This window comes from Aquila chrysaetos, chromosome 13, assembly GCF_900496995.4.
Source record: "Aquila chrysaetos chrysaetos chromosome 13, bAquChr1.4, whole genome shotgun sequence".
NCBI lineage: Eukaryota > Metazoa > Chordata > Aves > Accipitriformes > Accipitridae > Aquila > Aquila chrysaetos.
Genome location: NC_044016.1, coordinates 13,786,459 through 13,801,810, shown reverse-complemented (window position 1 = coordinate 13,801,810; position 15,352 = coordinate 13,786,459). Strand labels below are relative to the sequence as shown.

General features: G+C 40.4%; 1 protein-coding gene across 8 annotated transcripts in view; it reads right to left on the bottom strand.

The window, feature by feature from the left end:
* Window positions 1-2,208: 2,208 nt before the first annotated feature.
* Window positions 2,209-15,352, bottom strand: part of EML4 (EMAP like 4) — a 169,379-nt gene continuing 156,235 nt past the window's right edge. For all 8 annotated transcript variants that reach the window (XM_030035140.2, XM_030035137.2, XM_030035139.2 and 5 more), the window contains 4 exons: window positions 11,441-11,528; window positions 10,071-10,169; window positions 5,566-5,696; window positions 2,209-5,054 (listed from right to left, as the gene is read on the bottom strand). In XM_030035140.2, the coding sequence (XP_029891000.1) occupies window positions 4,590-5,054; window positions 5,566-5,696; window positions 10,071-10,169; window positions 11,441-11,528 (783 nt within the window). In that variant the 3' untranslated portion in view covers window positions 2,209-4,589. The remainder of the gene's footprint in view (window positions 5,055-5,565; window positions 5,697-10,070; window positions 10,170-11,440; window positions 11,529-15,352) is intronic.

Below are 15,352 nucleotides of genomic sequence, written 5' to 3'. Positions count from 1 at the left end.
AAACCAGTCCTCTTGCCTTGCCATCCTGCTGGGAACACTTTTTTTCCCCTGTGCTCCTAAACCTTCTTAATTCACTGCGGTGTGAAGTCATCCACATTTCTCTTTCAAACAAACAAACAAAAGGCCTCGAGCAGCCGTCTCTCTTTCATGCTTGTATACATGTGTATGCACACAAAGACACACCATGCACATTAAATACATTAAAATGTGTACACTGCCCAGTCTTCTAAATTGTATAATCCTACTGTAAGCAGTTTTTCATTCTCAGTTGATTAAAGAATTAGTACAGAAAACATCTGTCAGAAATAAAGATTAGGCAATGGGCTCGGGCTTGTTCAGGAGGAAAGCAGACAAGCAGCACAAGTATCGTGCAAGTAAAATCCGTCTCATGTAGTGTTAATCCTTTCATTGCCAGGAACCAACATTTTATTGGCATGAAGCAGCAGAAAGGAATATTTGTTGCTTGTTTGGCTCGGCCAAGCTTAAATTTCACAAGGACATTCTACTTAATTTTATGCTGGTTCAACTGAAATACTGCACTGAACTGAAGGAAATATAAGGCGGTCTAACACACCTTATGTGGTGAAGCAGAAAGTAGAAATACAACATACTGTTCAGTGTAATCAATATAACAATCAAAATTTAATTTTTGCCTTATTTTGAGAGACAGAGCCAGAATTTATGTATTCTAGGGATGATTAAAAAAAGTAAGAGGCTGGAACTTGACATGCATCATATGCAAAAACTAGTACTTGTTATTTATAATGAGAATTATAGGAAGATCAAACCTAAGAAATTCTTGGTTCATCATTACCCATCCACATCCCCAGCCTCTTCCTCATCTATCCTGGAAGTTCTACAGGGGAAAAAAACCAAACCAAAGTATGTGGTCATATCCTTAAAAGTGCCCTTTCTATGTAAAACCCAATTAATATCACTTTGCATGACTTGCACCCAATACGGACGCATACTGCAAGAATCCATAAACTTGGCATTTCGTAACATTCAAGTATTTTACTATGCAACCTAAATGAAAATTTTAATGCAGATTTCGAATTTAGATTTTCAATCATGTAAAACAGGATGCTGTTGTAGTTTTATGCCTTCAGTGGAGCTTCCACCCTGAACTTCAGCTCCACAGGACAAATACCATCACTGCAGCAGCAGATGCTGCTGTCCCAAGTAAGAGTGGGCACTTACGAGCCCCATCCCGTCTCCACCCTGAGGGAGGCTCACAGAAGACCAGCTTACCTACTCTTCAGGAAGATTCCTGCCTTACCCAGCATCCCAGGAGAAGAGGTGGCAAAAGCCTTGAGCTGAATTTCAAGAGAAAGGGAGCAGAGCCTAGAAAAGCACACCACTGCACAGCTGCCCCCATGGCAAAGTGGTACATGATGTTGTGGGTGTGCTGGAAAGAGCACAGCATGACCTCAAGACATCTGCCTGTTGCTCAAGTTAGAACAGCAGCATTCTCTTGACAATTTGGCGGAAGAGTCACTGAGGTTTCCAGTCAACCTCAGGGGGTGGCAATGATGGATTTTTGCTGGCTTTTTTTTTTTTTTTTTTTTTTTTTTTTAAGTGAGGATAAACATGAGGTATTTGTCTATCTTGCAGGTCTCTTCTCTACCTCACCCTCCCCTTTTGTGAAGGACAGAAACCAGCTGCAAGAAATGGAGATGATTCAAAGTCTTTTAAAAGACTGAGAATCTTTCATAAGGAATGTATTAAGCATACTGTGACCTTCTGCAACTGCAATTGGACAGAGACTATCAGGAATGTAGAAGCATCATGGTATTTAACATGTTACATCCAAAATAAGCTTGTACTTTTTTCGCATGACTTCCAGAAGAAAGCTTCTGGCGGAACCCTGGAAGGTAGACTGCATTTTGCATCAGGACAAATACCTATTTGTAATCCCCTGCTGCCCATCAATTAGCTACAGCAAGATAATGCTAGTAGGCTATTAATCAAAAATGAAAAAGGGAAATGTTTACTTTTGTATGTTTATGACAAGACCAACATTTAGGAGTGCCAGCATTATTGATGAAGATCAGCTTATTTTTAGGCAGTCTGGGAGGTTATCAAAAAAAAAGCACAAGTCAAAAACGTTCTTCCAAAATCATAGACCCAGACATTGCAACTGTCATCACAGCATCCACTTTATATACAGAAGAAACCAGAAGAGATATGGAGAAAGACACTGCGATATATTATTTTGATGATTTTATTTTTTTGTTTAATCTTCAAAATTTTCTGCCTTGAGACAGGAATGCATGATAGATAGAAATGGCTCAAACATCTTCACATGAAACACTCTTAGTCATAATTCATTCACAATTATTTTTCTAAAACATCTACAGTTACATAATCCCACCCATTTCCATCCATTATCACAGATTTAATTATTTGTTAAACAGTAGTTGCCAGCAATTGAAAGCTGTAAGGCTTTTTGCATATTAGTAGAGTCTTCTGAACTACAAACACAAGAATATCACAACTATAACTCTCACTTTACATGGCAACCCCAGGTGACAGATGTTCCAAAAAAAAAAAAAAAAAAAAAAAAGTGTTGTTTATGTGGAGTTCATAAAAATGACAGAGAGAGCTCTGTGCCTCATTAACTCTAAAATCCTTTCTCCTTTGTTATGATTATTTTCTAAAACTACAGCATATTCCTCATTTGGAACCAAGAACTTTGATGAGCTGACCTTTATCTTCCATTGCTGCTTTTTGGCAAATTTGCAAGTCAGGCATACTAGAGCTCTCCAGTAAAACTCTATGTACAGAGCACAGTTTAAACAGATGGGTTGCTTGGAATTCATATCCCCCTCCATCTGAAGGGAACTACTTTGAGGTTTTCTGGAACTGTTGTAAACAAGAGGATATTTTTTTATATATATATGTGTGTATATATATATATTTATATATTTTATATATAAATGTTCTAAATGTCCTTTGGGAGTCCATTTGTTTTTATCTTTCCAAATGATGACTAAATACCTGATCTGTAGCATTTCTCCTGAGAAGATACTAGTAAGGGAATGACAGTTTTGATGCACTTTGGAATGGCACAATCACGTAAACGCTTGCACAATTAAGACTTATGAACTCATCCAAAGTTTCTAAACATGATATTCTAACTAAGAACTAAAATACCAGCACAATGCAGCAAGTTAAAAAAGAAAATTCTATGTAATCAAAATATGAACAAGTACATAGGAAATGGATATCTGTCAGTAAATCTATATCTTTTTAAAGTAGGAAATGTATGCACTTAAGAAAAAAATGTAGCTATCTGACAAACTTTGTAAAAAAAGTACTTTCCAAATGCATAACAAATGCCAAGATATCCTGTAACTGGCCAGGTAGAGCCACATGAAAGCTGCATGGCTTAGAGCAACCCAGGGAGGGGTGGAAACAAAAATCACAAAAACAATAGATCAGCAAGTCTAGGGGAAAAAAAAAAAAAAAAAAATCACATCATCATCTAAATTGCTGTATGCTTATATCACAACTGCTAAAGGAGCTGGTGGGGGTGGGTAGAGATTGCAGTTTAATGATTCTTAGAGTTACCTCTAAAAATTCAGAAGAAAAAATTATCAACTTAATATACTAATCCTAAGCACCAATTTAATAATTTAAGTTAACTGTATTTATATTTCTCCTACTAGGGATGGAGCAAGTTCTGCTTGAAAGGTTAAAGTTTAACTTCGGAGCCTGTCTGACTTCTGTGTTCTTGCCATGCTTCCTCTGCTGTTCACATCAAAGTCACTGTAAAAACTTTCTTAAAGTTTCAATCTCTCTAGGCAAGCAATTCTTTGAAGAGACAATTACATCTTACAGTTTAAATCAACTTTCAGGTCATGAAAAGTGAAACACGCCAGTATTTGGTTAGTCTGATACTAAACAGTCTGTGAAAATGGAACAGCCGACACCGTTCCTTGACAGGATTTGCCTTAGAACTAGCAGCACCCAGAGCAGACCAACTGCGAACACATCCAGACTCCACTAGGAATTAGTAGTGTTAGAAAATTGCATATATGTTAGATCAAGAAGGCATCGCCATGCACGTGGCATCATTACATTGTTTCTCCTCTATTTTTCTCATTAAGAAAAAAAAAAGGAAAACAGCCCTACAAAGAGCTTTTTGGTTGTTTTTTTGTTTTGTTTGTCTTCGCACCTGGAAAAAGCAGCACAGTACTCCCCAGCTGGAACAGCTCAGTGCTTCCCATCAACTTAGTTCTTTCAGAAAGCACTTTCACATAGTTAAGGTGGTCTACTTCAGCTAATTCTCAGAGCTAACCTTTTTTCCAGTATACATTTCATGCCACTTCCTGACAGCGATTTCAGAACTGAAATGGATCTATGGTAATGTCCACTACTAACCGTGACCAGATCTTGACACAGACCATCAAGCCAGGCCCTCAGGTTGGTTCCACACATTGAACTGAAGCTCAGACTAAAAATCTCACTGAAACTCAAAAGCTGGAGTGGTCATGAATCTCAGCTACTTTTCCCTATTTGAACCCTCACCCTGTAATGAAAGCACGCACACCAAGGGAAAACAACAACCGCCTGAGCTGGGAGCATTAAGACACCGGTGAGTTATCTTGCTGCTCTTCAGTGACCGTGGATTCGCTGTGCTCCTCGCTCATCTCATTGGAGGGCTCCTCATAGCCTGGCTCGGCAGGATCCAGACTGCTCCCCTCGCTTTGCTCCTCACTCTGCTCTTCGCTGGCCTCCGCAGACTGCTCCAAGTTGCTCTCCAAAGAAGCCGGAGAGCTGCCAGTTACAGTTTCGTTTTGGTTCATTTCGTTAAAAGGCTGTGGGAGAGGTGCAGGAGACTGTACAGCATTTTCACTGGCAGAGATGGGCACTTTGGTTGCACCGATGTCTACAACAATGTCATTTTGTGGTAGAGTAACTTTCTCCACAAGTTTCCATTGAATAATACTCATGTCTTTCCCTCCAGTTGAAATCAAGTGGCCATCGCTATGGGTGAAGCTGACATTTGTCACATGACTACTGTGAGCGCTGTATTTGTGACTTGGAGCCTATTGAAAACAAGCAGAAAGACAAATCACATGCTTGACTAGAAGAGCATACGATACCAAAATCTAAAACTACTACTATTTTTCCTTAGCCCCTCGAGAGAGCTCTTTACTCACATAAGAGTAAAAAACTGTATTTATATTAGGTTCCCCCTCCACAATACATCCTTTCTTCTTAAGGCGTGTAACTTGGGACAGATTTAGATCTTTATGCAAAAAGTAATGGACCTAACACCAAGGCCAACGAACAGAAAGTGTCAAGCCTCTGCTCCAGAACTTAAGGAGAACTATTGCCACTTTGCTTTTAGGTATATTATTTTGTATTATTTTATATTTTCTATTTTATATATAAACTTAATGGGGAAAACCACGCTTTTGTCTCTAGCACTGTTCTCAGACATAAATGAGCTGTTTGGCTGCCAGGTTCCAAACAACCAAGCTGGAAGCAGGTGTCTGGCAAGTAAAGCTTCATGCAATGCAAACAAGCACATAGACTAGACTGGTCTAGACTTACCTTTGGCTTGGAACAGGGATACTGAAAGAGATGGACCTTACAAAAATCATCAGCAACTGCTATCACTTTTCGGTTATGGGATCTGACAAGGGCATTTATGTCTGTCCCATCTGATCCTTCGGGCCAAACTCCTAGGAGAGAGTAGAGCAGATATTTAGTGATGGTAGTTTTAGAAACAAATTGAAAGACAATCCATAAACAAAAACAAGATCTATAAAGCTGTGAGAAAAGGCAAGCTTAACAAAAGGTAAGACAGACATTCAACTGGAAAATGGAATATGTGTTACATTAAACGTCATTAATATTTTGCTAGCCTAATGGTGCTCCTCCACCCCGTTCCCCCAAACCCTCAGCCTCAGCCAGGATAACCTCTCAGGCTTAATATATGTTTCCTGTTCAAAACCTGTATTGTTTAAAGCTTATCTTAAGATTAAGTTTGCTGCTAAAACTGGCAACTCTTAATTTAACACTTTCATTCATGCAGAAATGTTTTGAAAGCAAGACTCATGCTGAAACATGGAACAAGACCAGGTACCATACATTATGCAGAGATTTCTTTTGGTTTTATTTTAAATCTTAGTATTTGAATGATTCAAAGGAGGCAACTGATTTATGATATTTTGCACAGAAACCCAGCCTGTATGAGTCTCATAGATGTAAGTGCTGTCAAGTGCTTAAGTACAATTCAATATGTTTTTAAGTGAAAAAAGTGACACAGATATGTCTAGACAAAAGAATAACAACATTGCCTGGATAAAAAGCACTGAACAAATTGGGGAGGGGGAGGCTCTATTTTTATTAAAAAACAAAGACCCTAGAGATTCCCATAACAAAACTGATGATTCACATCTGCAAGAAAAGCTGAACAAAAGGTAAGCAAGGGGTTATAAGATGCTAATTTATGCCAAAGGTACCATATTTTTACAGCTCAGACTTGGGTTTCTGATTAGTTCAGGAGTTAGGAGGAATTTCCCCCCCCTTAAATTTCACCCCCGACCCTGAAAAACTGTGTGTCTGATGGAGTGAGAGGGATGTTCATTATCAGATAGGAAAATATCTTCTTCCTCTGTTACAATCACTGACTTTGGTAAAATAAAACACATGTGCTGTCTACTATTCTATATAGCACAAAACACCAACTTAGAATCGCCTTATCTTTTTCAAACTCCCACACTATCTCTTCTTGTTTATAAGCAAAATGGCAAATAGCATTTAACTTTAAAGTTGGGTTTTTTCCATTCTTCAGTGGGTGGAGTAAGAACTTTATTTTCTCTGAAGAATAACAAAGGCAGCTTGTTAAGCTTGTTACAATGCCAAAAAGCTACACTGTAGGTAATTTACTGAATAAAGATATGAAATGCTAAGGAAAGTATTCAGAAACATTTTAGCGCTCTCACATCAATGAAATTAATCTGAAAAATATATACTACTTAAGAATTTTCAAGTAGCTCAAAATGAATGAATTTTACTTTCTCCTACATTCTATGTATAAAATACGGTCATCAGGTGGGAGTAATAAATGAACTTCAAATCAGTTTCCTGAAGTTTCAGCTACCACGTTAGGCAGACTATGCCAAACAGCTATGCTATCTCCTCTTCTTTTTAATTTAAGATTAAAAAGACTAATATTCAAGATTGCATCTCTTACTGAACATCTTTTGTGTTCACAAATTTCTTTAGCAGCTCGAAAGGCAAGACAACCTGTTGTCGTAAGACAGCAGGATTTGCTTTTGATGCATCAGGCAAACATGGAAAAACCAAGACATTAATATGACCAAATTCTTAGTTCTTAATAACTGTAAAAATAGCAAAAAATAGAAAATAATAGGACTTTGTTATTAGGCACAACAGCAGCACTTCAATTTTAATAAATTCTGCTAGCCAGCGGTAAGCCTCTCAAAAGAATCTGCTCAGACGAAAGTGTGGGAAATGTGCAGTAAATGAGAGAGTGACTTCCAAGTGCTCGGAGTGCAGACTGATGATAGTGCTGAGCCAATATAGTAATATCAACTGCCAAAAAGGAGCGATGCTATTCTCATCTGAACCATGCATTTCTATCCTCTTTCTTCTGCTGACAACAGTGCAATGCCTGAGCCTACGGACGCACTATCCACAGAGCTAAATTAGTAAAACACATACCCCCAAAGCCCAAATCCCATAAACTTAACCCTCTCTCCTGAACATTAAAGTGAGCAGCCCCCGGCTTGTTTGAATCCCTGAGCCAGCTCACCCTCAGGTCAAAGCCAGACTTCTTTGGGCAGCAAGTATCTGCTAGATTGGCTTAGATGCACTGTCTGATTTAATGGGAAAATACTTGCCTTTGTCTGAGACCTAGCCATAATTTTAAGATTCTGCAAAGGGTGTCAGACTACCAGACAATATAAAATCAAGGCAGGATGAATCTTGGCTAGGAAGTTTAAATATATTCTGTTCTGCCCCAGAATAACATCACACAATCTGCTTTATCTACTTCATTCCCAGGTCCTCTGGCACACTGAAGATTTTGAGAGCTTTTGAGACTAATTAAACTTAACCCAGAGTGGTTAAAGTTTGTATTAATCCAAAAGGGAATGCCAAGAGGATCAACAGACATCCACTTTTTAAAAACAAAAAGTAAAAAGGCTTCTCAAAACAGTCATTATGGGAGCTGCTCATCTCCAGCCTGGCCCCAGCCACTTCTATCCAACAGCTGTTAAAAAGACAAAGCCAATGGTCTAGATGTGAAACCAAACTCTGCACTCCCACACCTCATCTCCTTAGGTCACGAGTAAAGGACACTTCTGGGAAAGCGCTGGAATTCAGGGAGCTGCTCCCCTTATTCTGCCTGCTCTACTACCAAATGAAGTTCAGTAGCAACAGAGCCACCGTCTGCTACCTCCACCTTTCTGGTACATTTAAGTACTCTGCATAAAATGTAAAATGCCTTCAGCTCCAAGGCTATTCCAGAAGGAATATTCAGTCCTTACAAAGTGTTTTCATTGCTCCTGGAGAAAGACATCATATTAGCATCAGAGTTTTGCTTTTCACTTTCTCTAGCATCTCCTGAATCTTCTGATACTCCATTTTAAAAAAGGCATTTGTGTTGCACTATTATTTCAGTCGCAGTAGCAAAGACACTGAGGAAATGACTGCTGTGGACCAATTCCTTGTCAGCCTAGGCTTACACGCACAGAGCATCAGGAGGAAACAGCCATCCAGTCTCTACTTCACCCAGACAGACTGAATAAAAACAAACATGTACACAACCCAGTTCACAGTTCTCAGGCTAATGAGAGTCAATATTTTCATCAAACTAGCAATACGCAACAGTATTGAGCTCCAGAAACAGCATGCTCCTGTTTCTGCTACCTACCTCAAGCTCCAAAAAACTCAAAAATATTTATGCAGTTTATCAACCAGTCAGCTTCCTTCTCTGACCCCTTTATTTTTCCTGCTCTGCCTCAGATCTTTGGTACCCACAAAGGAAATCAAGCCTGGTTATAAAGCACCAAATGCCCTCCACCCAACCAATATGCCACACAGTGTCAGTGTTAGCCCACAGATCAACTGCAATCAATTAAGGCTAATTGCTTATTAAGCACATGACAGTCCTAAAATATGCACGGATAGGTGTCAGAAGCTACAGAAGCACTCAGACTTGACTGATTTTTTATTACCCTGCATATAAACTGATATTCAAAGTTGAACTCCTAGTAGCTGTGAAGAAAAGATTGTAGACCTAACCCTCACCTCTGAAGAAAGTGCTGATTTACCTGCTTTTGATGTTTCCAACAACATGAAGGACAGAGGTATCTAATCTCAGCAGAAGTGAGACATGCAGCATCCTGCTCGCACAACTTGGTCTTACAACACTGACAGGCCGAGCCATACTTTTCAACCCCTCACAGAGGGGCTCCTCATTTATGGCCAACAGAGCTGCCTTCAGCAAAAGCACTTTGAACTGTCTGGCCACAGTCTCAAACTGCACTATTAAAATCAGATCTGCAGCTTTGTACATTTTTCTGTACATTTTAAAAATAAACTACTAGGTAAAGAATCTGTTTAATCTTTAAAGCATTTTTACTCTTCAGAAGCAGTGCATATTATTCACCTTTGACTACAGGTATCAAAGTGCTGTCGTGATTTTAAGTCATGAAGTATAACCTACACTCACATAGTCTTGTTCCTATCCCAAAACAAGGTGAGCAAAGGAGAATGCACATGTGCCATATGAGCACTTTAAAATATCAGCTTTTTGCTTCAGGACCTCCAAAATTGGTAGCCTAAAATGACAGCAGAAAAATCAAATCCCAAACTTCAAGACGAAACAGAAATCAATTTTACGTTGTCTATAGAGCATCCAGTGCTCTGTATCACAAACAAGTACTGCGGTCAGTCTCTTTGGTCTGTCATCTCAGCACCATCCTCAGTAATTGTTAACAGCGTATTTCTAATGACAAATTGAAGCAAAATAAAACACAAAAGCACAGCCTGAATAGCTTAAAAGCAAGTTAAATGGTGCTTACCAAATACCTGGAAGCCTAGCACACAAGTGTATGTCGTCCAATCTATATCCTTACAGTCAGAACGATTCCTGATTAGCTTACAGCCACTTGGAATGTCCCCTGTAAAAAAAGTGAACGATGAGTTATGCCATCTAAAATTATATTTACATATGTGCCCTTTGAAGGTGCTAAGACAGTAAATAAATAAATCTTAAAACCCATCTGGAATCCCATTGTAGAGGCAAAGACAGACCAGTATTTTCATCAAATTCCAGATACTCGAAGCTTCGCTTGGTATTTAAGAGTCACATTTACCTCTGATTTCCCTCTTTAGATCAGCATACCTCAAAAACACTTCCCTGCAGCTTGGGTCCCCTGCCACCTACTCTACAAAATGCTTTAATACAGTCTGTAATAGAATAATTTCTCCTTCCTACCAGCTTCACTGATGTGTTAAAATTCAATCAATCATTCAGGAAGCTCTGCTTTTAAAACAGTGAGCAACTATTGCCAGAGGAGCCTTAGACTGCTTTTCAACTTCAAACTAGGAAAGGAAAGATTGTCCATCTTTCAATACACCAGCCCAGTACTAATGGGTCACAGCTCTTTGCTTCCCTATACAGGCAATTATAAGCACCAACATTTCCTTTTGGTAGATTGAGATATTGCACTATCCAGGTTTGAAACCTAAGTTGTGACAGGCAGAAAAAACATGTTAAGGTGACAGATATTTAAACTGTTGGCTCTTCTTGCCTGTACAGGAGCAGAACTACAATCCTCTTGGATCTAGTTAAAGCTACAGGAAGACAAGAATACAAAAAAGTATTTAAAAACAGACTGATATGCACTATGCAAGTTGAACTTTTGACATAATCACTATATATTAAATTCGTATTTTCACATATTAAAAAAAGACAAACACAAAACCATTATTACCACTAACTCATTAAAGTAGTATTATTGCTTTGCTTAGTTTTCAACACCACCAGCCAAGATAAAGTTTAAAAAAAGAAACCCCAGAGCAGAACAGTGGCACAGACCCACTGATTTTATTCCCTGAAAACAACTGGTACTGTTGACACTAATTAGACAACTGTATATATTATTTTCAATCTACAGAACTTTGGGCCAACATCAAAACATAGCACCACTTGTTCTGTAAATTCTGTGCTGTTAAACTGATTTATGACCTTGTAAAGAAGTAAGCTATATTTGGCATTGCCATTAGGTAATACACAGCTCTGAATAACATCAAAATATCAGGTTACACGAGTTCAAATTGGTTCCTTTGTCAGTAAGCATTTTGTACAGTCCTGATCAAACACACTCTTCTAAATTTTCTGACAGCTAATACATACTTCTGTTTCCAGTGTATCTAATTTCATACTTACAGTATAGTATTTCATAGTCTCCTGAGTTTGACATTATATACTTGTTGTCCGGGGACCAGTCAAGGTGTGTAATATAGCTGGAATGTCCCTGGAGAAGAATGCAGTAATACCAATGTGAAACGCTTACTTTTAATTCAAACACAAGCAGAAGTTGCACCTACAGATGTGACAGCTAACAGCAAAAAAGCACCTCTCCACCCACCCCAGGTCTGCCGCAATTCACTTGTGCTCCTTTAAAGGCTCCTTACTCCACAGTGCCACACTTGCTAAACAAATGCAGGCTGGGCATCGTGCCTCTCCCACCGCATGGTGGATTCTTCACTTGTAAACCGTGTCCCTCTTAGACCCCAGAATGATTTATTCCTAGAAGGTACGTTGCTAAAATATGGATAAACTCACATTGCTACTAATTGAGAAAGGCAAGTAACTTGCACAGGATCATTTTTAGATCCCAACAGAAAAGTGACAGATAGGACTCTATTTTATTTCTCTATCCATTCAAAATAATTTCCATTAAATGCACGCACATTCAAATAACCTTTGCTCATCCTAAAAACTTAGGATACCTCAGTTAACAACCACCATTTAAAACTCCAAGATCAAGGACTGGTGTTACAAGAATACCCTAGTAAGCTTTTTGAAAGTTTCTGCTGTGCTTCTTACACTGCATGCATGTTAGTGCCAACTTTGAAAGAAGTTTTCCCTTTAGGCACAGGGTCATCTATATAAGAATCAAAACACTTTGGTCCAATTGCTTAGCTATCACCATCAAGAGCACACTGAGGGCTAAACACCCACCTTTGTTTTCGAGGGAGAAGCTAAATGCAGCTGGTCAGAATATTTTTCCTGTGCATGAACTTTTTTGTTGGTAGTAATAAGAATAATACTAGTAATAATAAAGCTATGAGAGGCTCCAGAGAAGCCACACATTTGTATAAGGTAGGAATAAATTATTTCTCTGTAGAGGAAAGGCTAGGAAATTAATAAGTGACGTCCATGTCACTCTGTTCTTCCTCCACCCTTCCATTTCTTCTTACTGCTCCTCTTCCCCTTGTAAGACCATCCATTTTCTCCCCTTCCTAGTCATTCTGCCAGGCAACAAAACACCACTTTCTTGACTGACAGATGCCAATTCACCTCCCTCTCTCAGTGGGCATTACGAAGATGGCATCCCTCAGCCCCGCCACAAGGTCTCTTGGCTCAGCCTGCACCCACCGTGCCAGGGCCATACTGGAGCGCTGCACTGGCTGCCGCACCACCCACCACACCAACTCCCTCTATAGAGAACTCTAAGAGGTGCTGATTGCTTCCAGAATTACATGTAGAAATACGCCATGTCTGTCTCCCCAGGTCCTCTGTGAGAGACTGCATAAACATTTAGGAGAAAAGCTAGCCTTTAAGATTTATTTACTTATGAACTAGTCTCTGCCTCAAGCAGAGGAACTGTGTATTGACATAACTGCTTTGCAGTCATGGATGGGATATATGATATCAACATGCAAACCTGGTATTTTGGGAAACAAAACAAAACAAAAAGTGCAGTTGGCTAGGATTTTGTCTCCCCCCCTTATTTTCCAAGTCTTCAAATTTGCAAACGAATTCCAACATGGAAAAGAATTGGTCAGTCATTTACTAAATCCTGCCAGACATTTGGCAGCTGTTAAAATTCCTGGGGGCATCGGGGGAGGGAACAAAGCAATTGGCCAGGGGGCTCCATGCCGCAAAATCCCTTCGGGCAAGCGATCACTGAACGATGAACTGGAACAAAACACTGTCGTAGTATTTTCAATAGGATGATCCCATTTTCTATTAAAATCTTTCTTTGGTAGCTGCCCACTGATAGGGCAACATTTTACTCTCTCCTTTTCTGTACCTTTATATACAATGAACATAATTACTCATATTATCACTGGCTAATAAAACTATCTAACTAAATGGAAACCCTCTCCTTCATTGGCAATGTTCATCTGTTTCAGATTTAAGTGGTGCAAGGGTACAAATACCCACAGCCTATAGGATTGGCACGCTAATTATTTCAGGTTAAGTCCAGTGGATCAAATACTTCAGGGTGGCTGCCTGTGTGACTTTCACCCCACAGCCCCCTCGGTAAATGCACAACACTTCTCTTTTGCTAACAGATATCTCTGATGTAAGGCAAACAGAGACAGCGCCAGCTACCCTGGAGCTGCTGACATGCTGGAAGTTCATACCCCAGCCCATACCTTCACATTGCTGTCTGCATTGCTGGAGCCCTCAAAAAACAGCTGCACTAGTCGAAACGGTTGTTTCAGCTCATCTGAAATTCTTTCTGATCACAACCAACACCATCCCTCATTGTGGAAACACGTTCACAGGTCAGAGACTCGCCTCTCTGGCAGCAGCAGAAAGCCTGGTCGTGACTGAAAGGGGATTTAAATGTAACAGTGGGCATACAGCCCTTATGCACAAGCTGATGCTGGTTCAGTAGATAAAAATCCTTCTGAAAGTATTCAAATAATTTATTCAAGTTGGAAGAAACAACTAGAAGTTGACTACCAGGAGGACTGAGTCATACTACTTGGAGGTCATCCGCGAGGCTACTGAATGACACAAGAACGCCAGAAGGACGCAGTGCCAGCACCTAAGCACCGGCCAGGAGAGTGCTCTGGGTCCCGAGCATGCCTGGGTGTCTCCCTGCTTAGTATCAAGCTGGTATCGACCCGCCAGCATGCTGGCAGGCAGCAGAGGGGAGGTGCAGGGCACATGAAACCGGATCGGCAGCCTCGCAGCACGCTCCAGTCAGCTAACATGCTGCTGCCTTCTGCGCAAGCTGGAAGGGTCAGGGGAGCTCAGCCCTGACAGAAACCAGGTTGCTAATTTTGGCCTCTACACACAGACACTCGGACTGAAAAAATTGGTTAACAGAAATCTGCTTTGAAGCCTTAACGCTTCTGCCGGAGTATAACAATGCTCATTTCTCCCATCCCTATTTTTACAAACCCCTTTCCTGCCAAGGCAGAGAGACAGACATACAGATGCTGGTTTAAATTACAACATGCTCTCTCCTGATACATAATACATATGATATACAGAAATAAATGATCTCATACATCTTCAAAGAGCTCACAGAGACCTTGAAGTACATAGCAAGCTAAATATTACGTGTGTTAAGATTAGCCATCTCTGAGTGATTTTATCTTTTATGATTAAAAAGTAAGTGATGGCGTGAAATGCTGTACTGAGGTGCAGCCATCTGCTGCCATCCCCACCAGCCCCACTGGGCTCCCAGTCTGACCCACCTGTAGGCTCAGCCCGTTCCCCACTGCCTGAGCTCCCTGGGAAGGCTGCAGACCTGATTTCTTGTCTCACGACTGTTGTGCTATCGGCTAAGCCCGTCACCACCCTGCTTAGGGGCTGTAGGATGCCCTGGCCCACCCTGCACCGCAACCCTGCCATTGAGGAGTCCCCAGCATACCCAACAGCCTTCCCTCCCAGCTGCATCCCATGCCAGCGCCGAGCCCTCCCTGCCAGCCTGCACACTGTAGGTATGGGGCAAACCCACAGCTGCTGACCACCCCTGCAGCCCTGTGCCCCTGGCAGCAGCTGGACACAGGCTGCTCTGGAACCCCATGCGCTAGCAGTGTGGGGCATCCTCAGCCAAATCAAAAATGATTGAGAAATCTCTCAAAGACATCATACATGTCACTAAAGGACTGGCTAATGCCTGTTTATTTTCCCCCTAAAAGTTTCCACTGCAAGTCTTGCATCAAAGGTTGTAGGGGAAAAAAAAAAAAAAACAACCAGCCCCAAACTCCCACAAGTTAGCCTTATGGTCCCCTTACCTCCCATTTTCAAATTAACACAGCAGCTTTAGGAGTTTTCTTATTTTTAAAACTAAATGCAATTGGTGACAAACATATGAAAAGTGTTTTG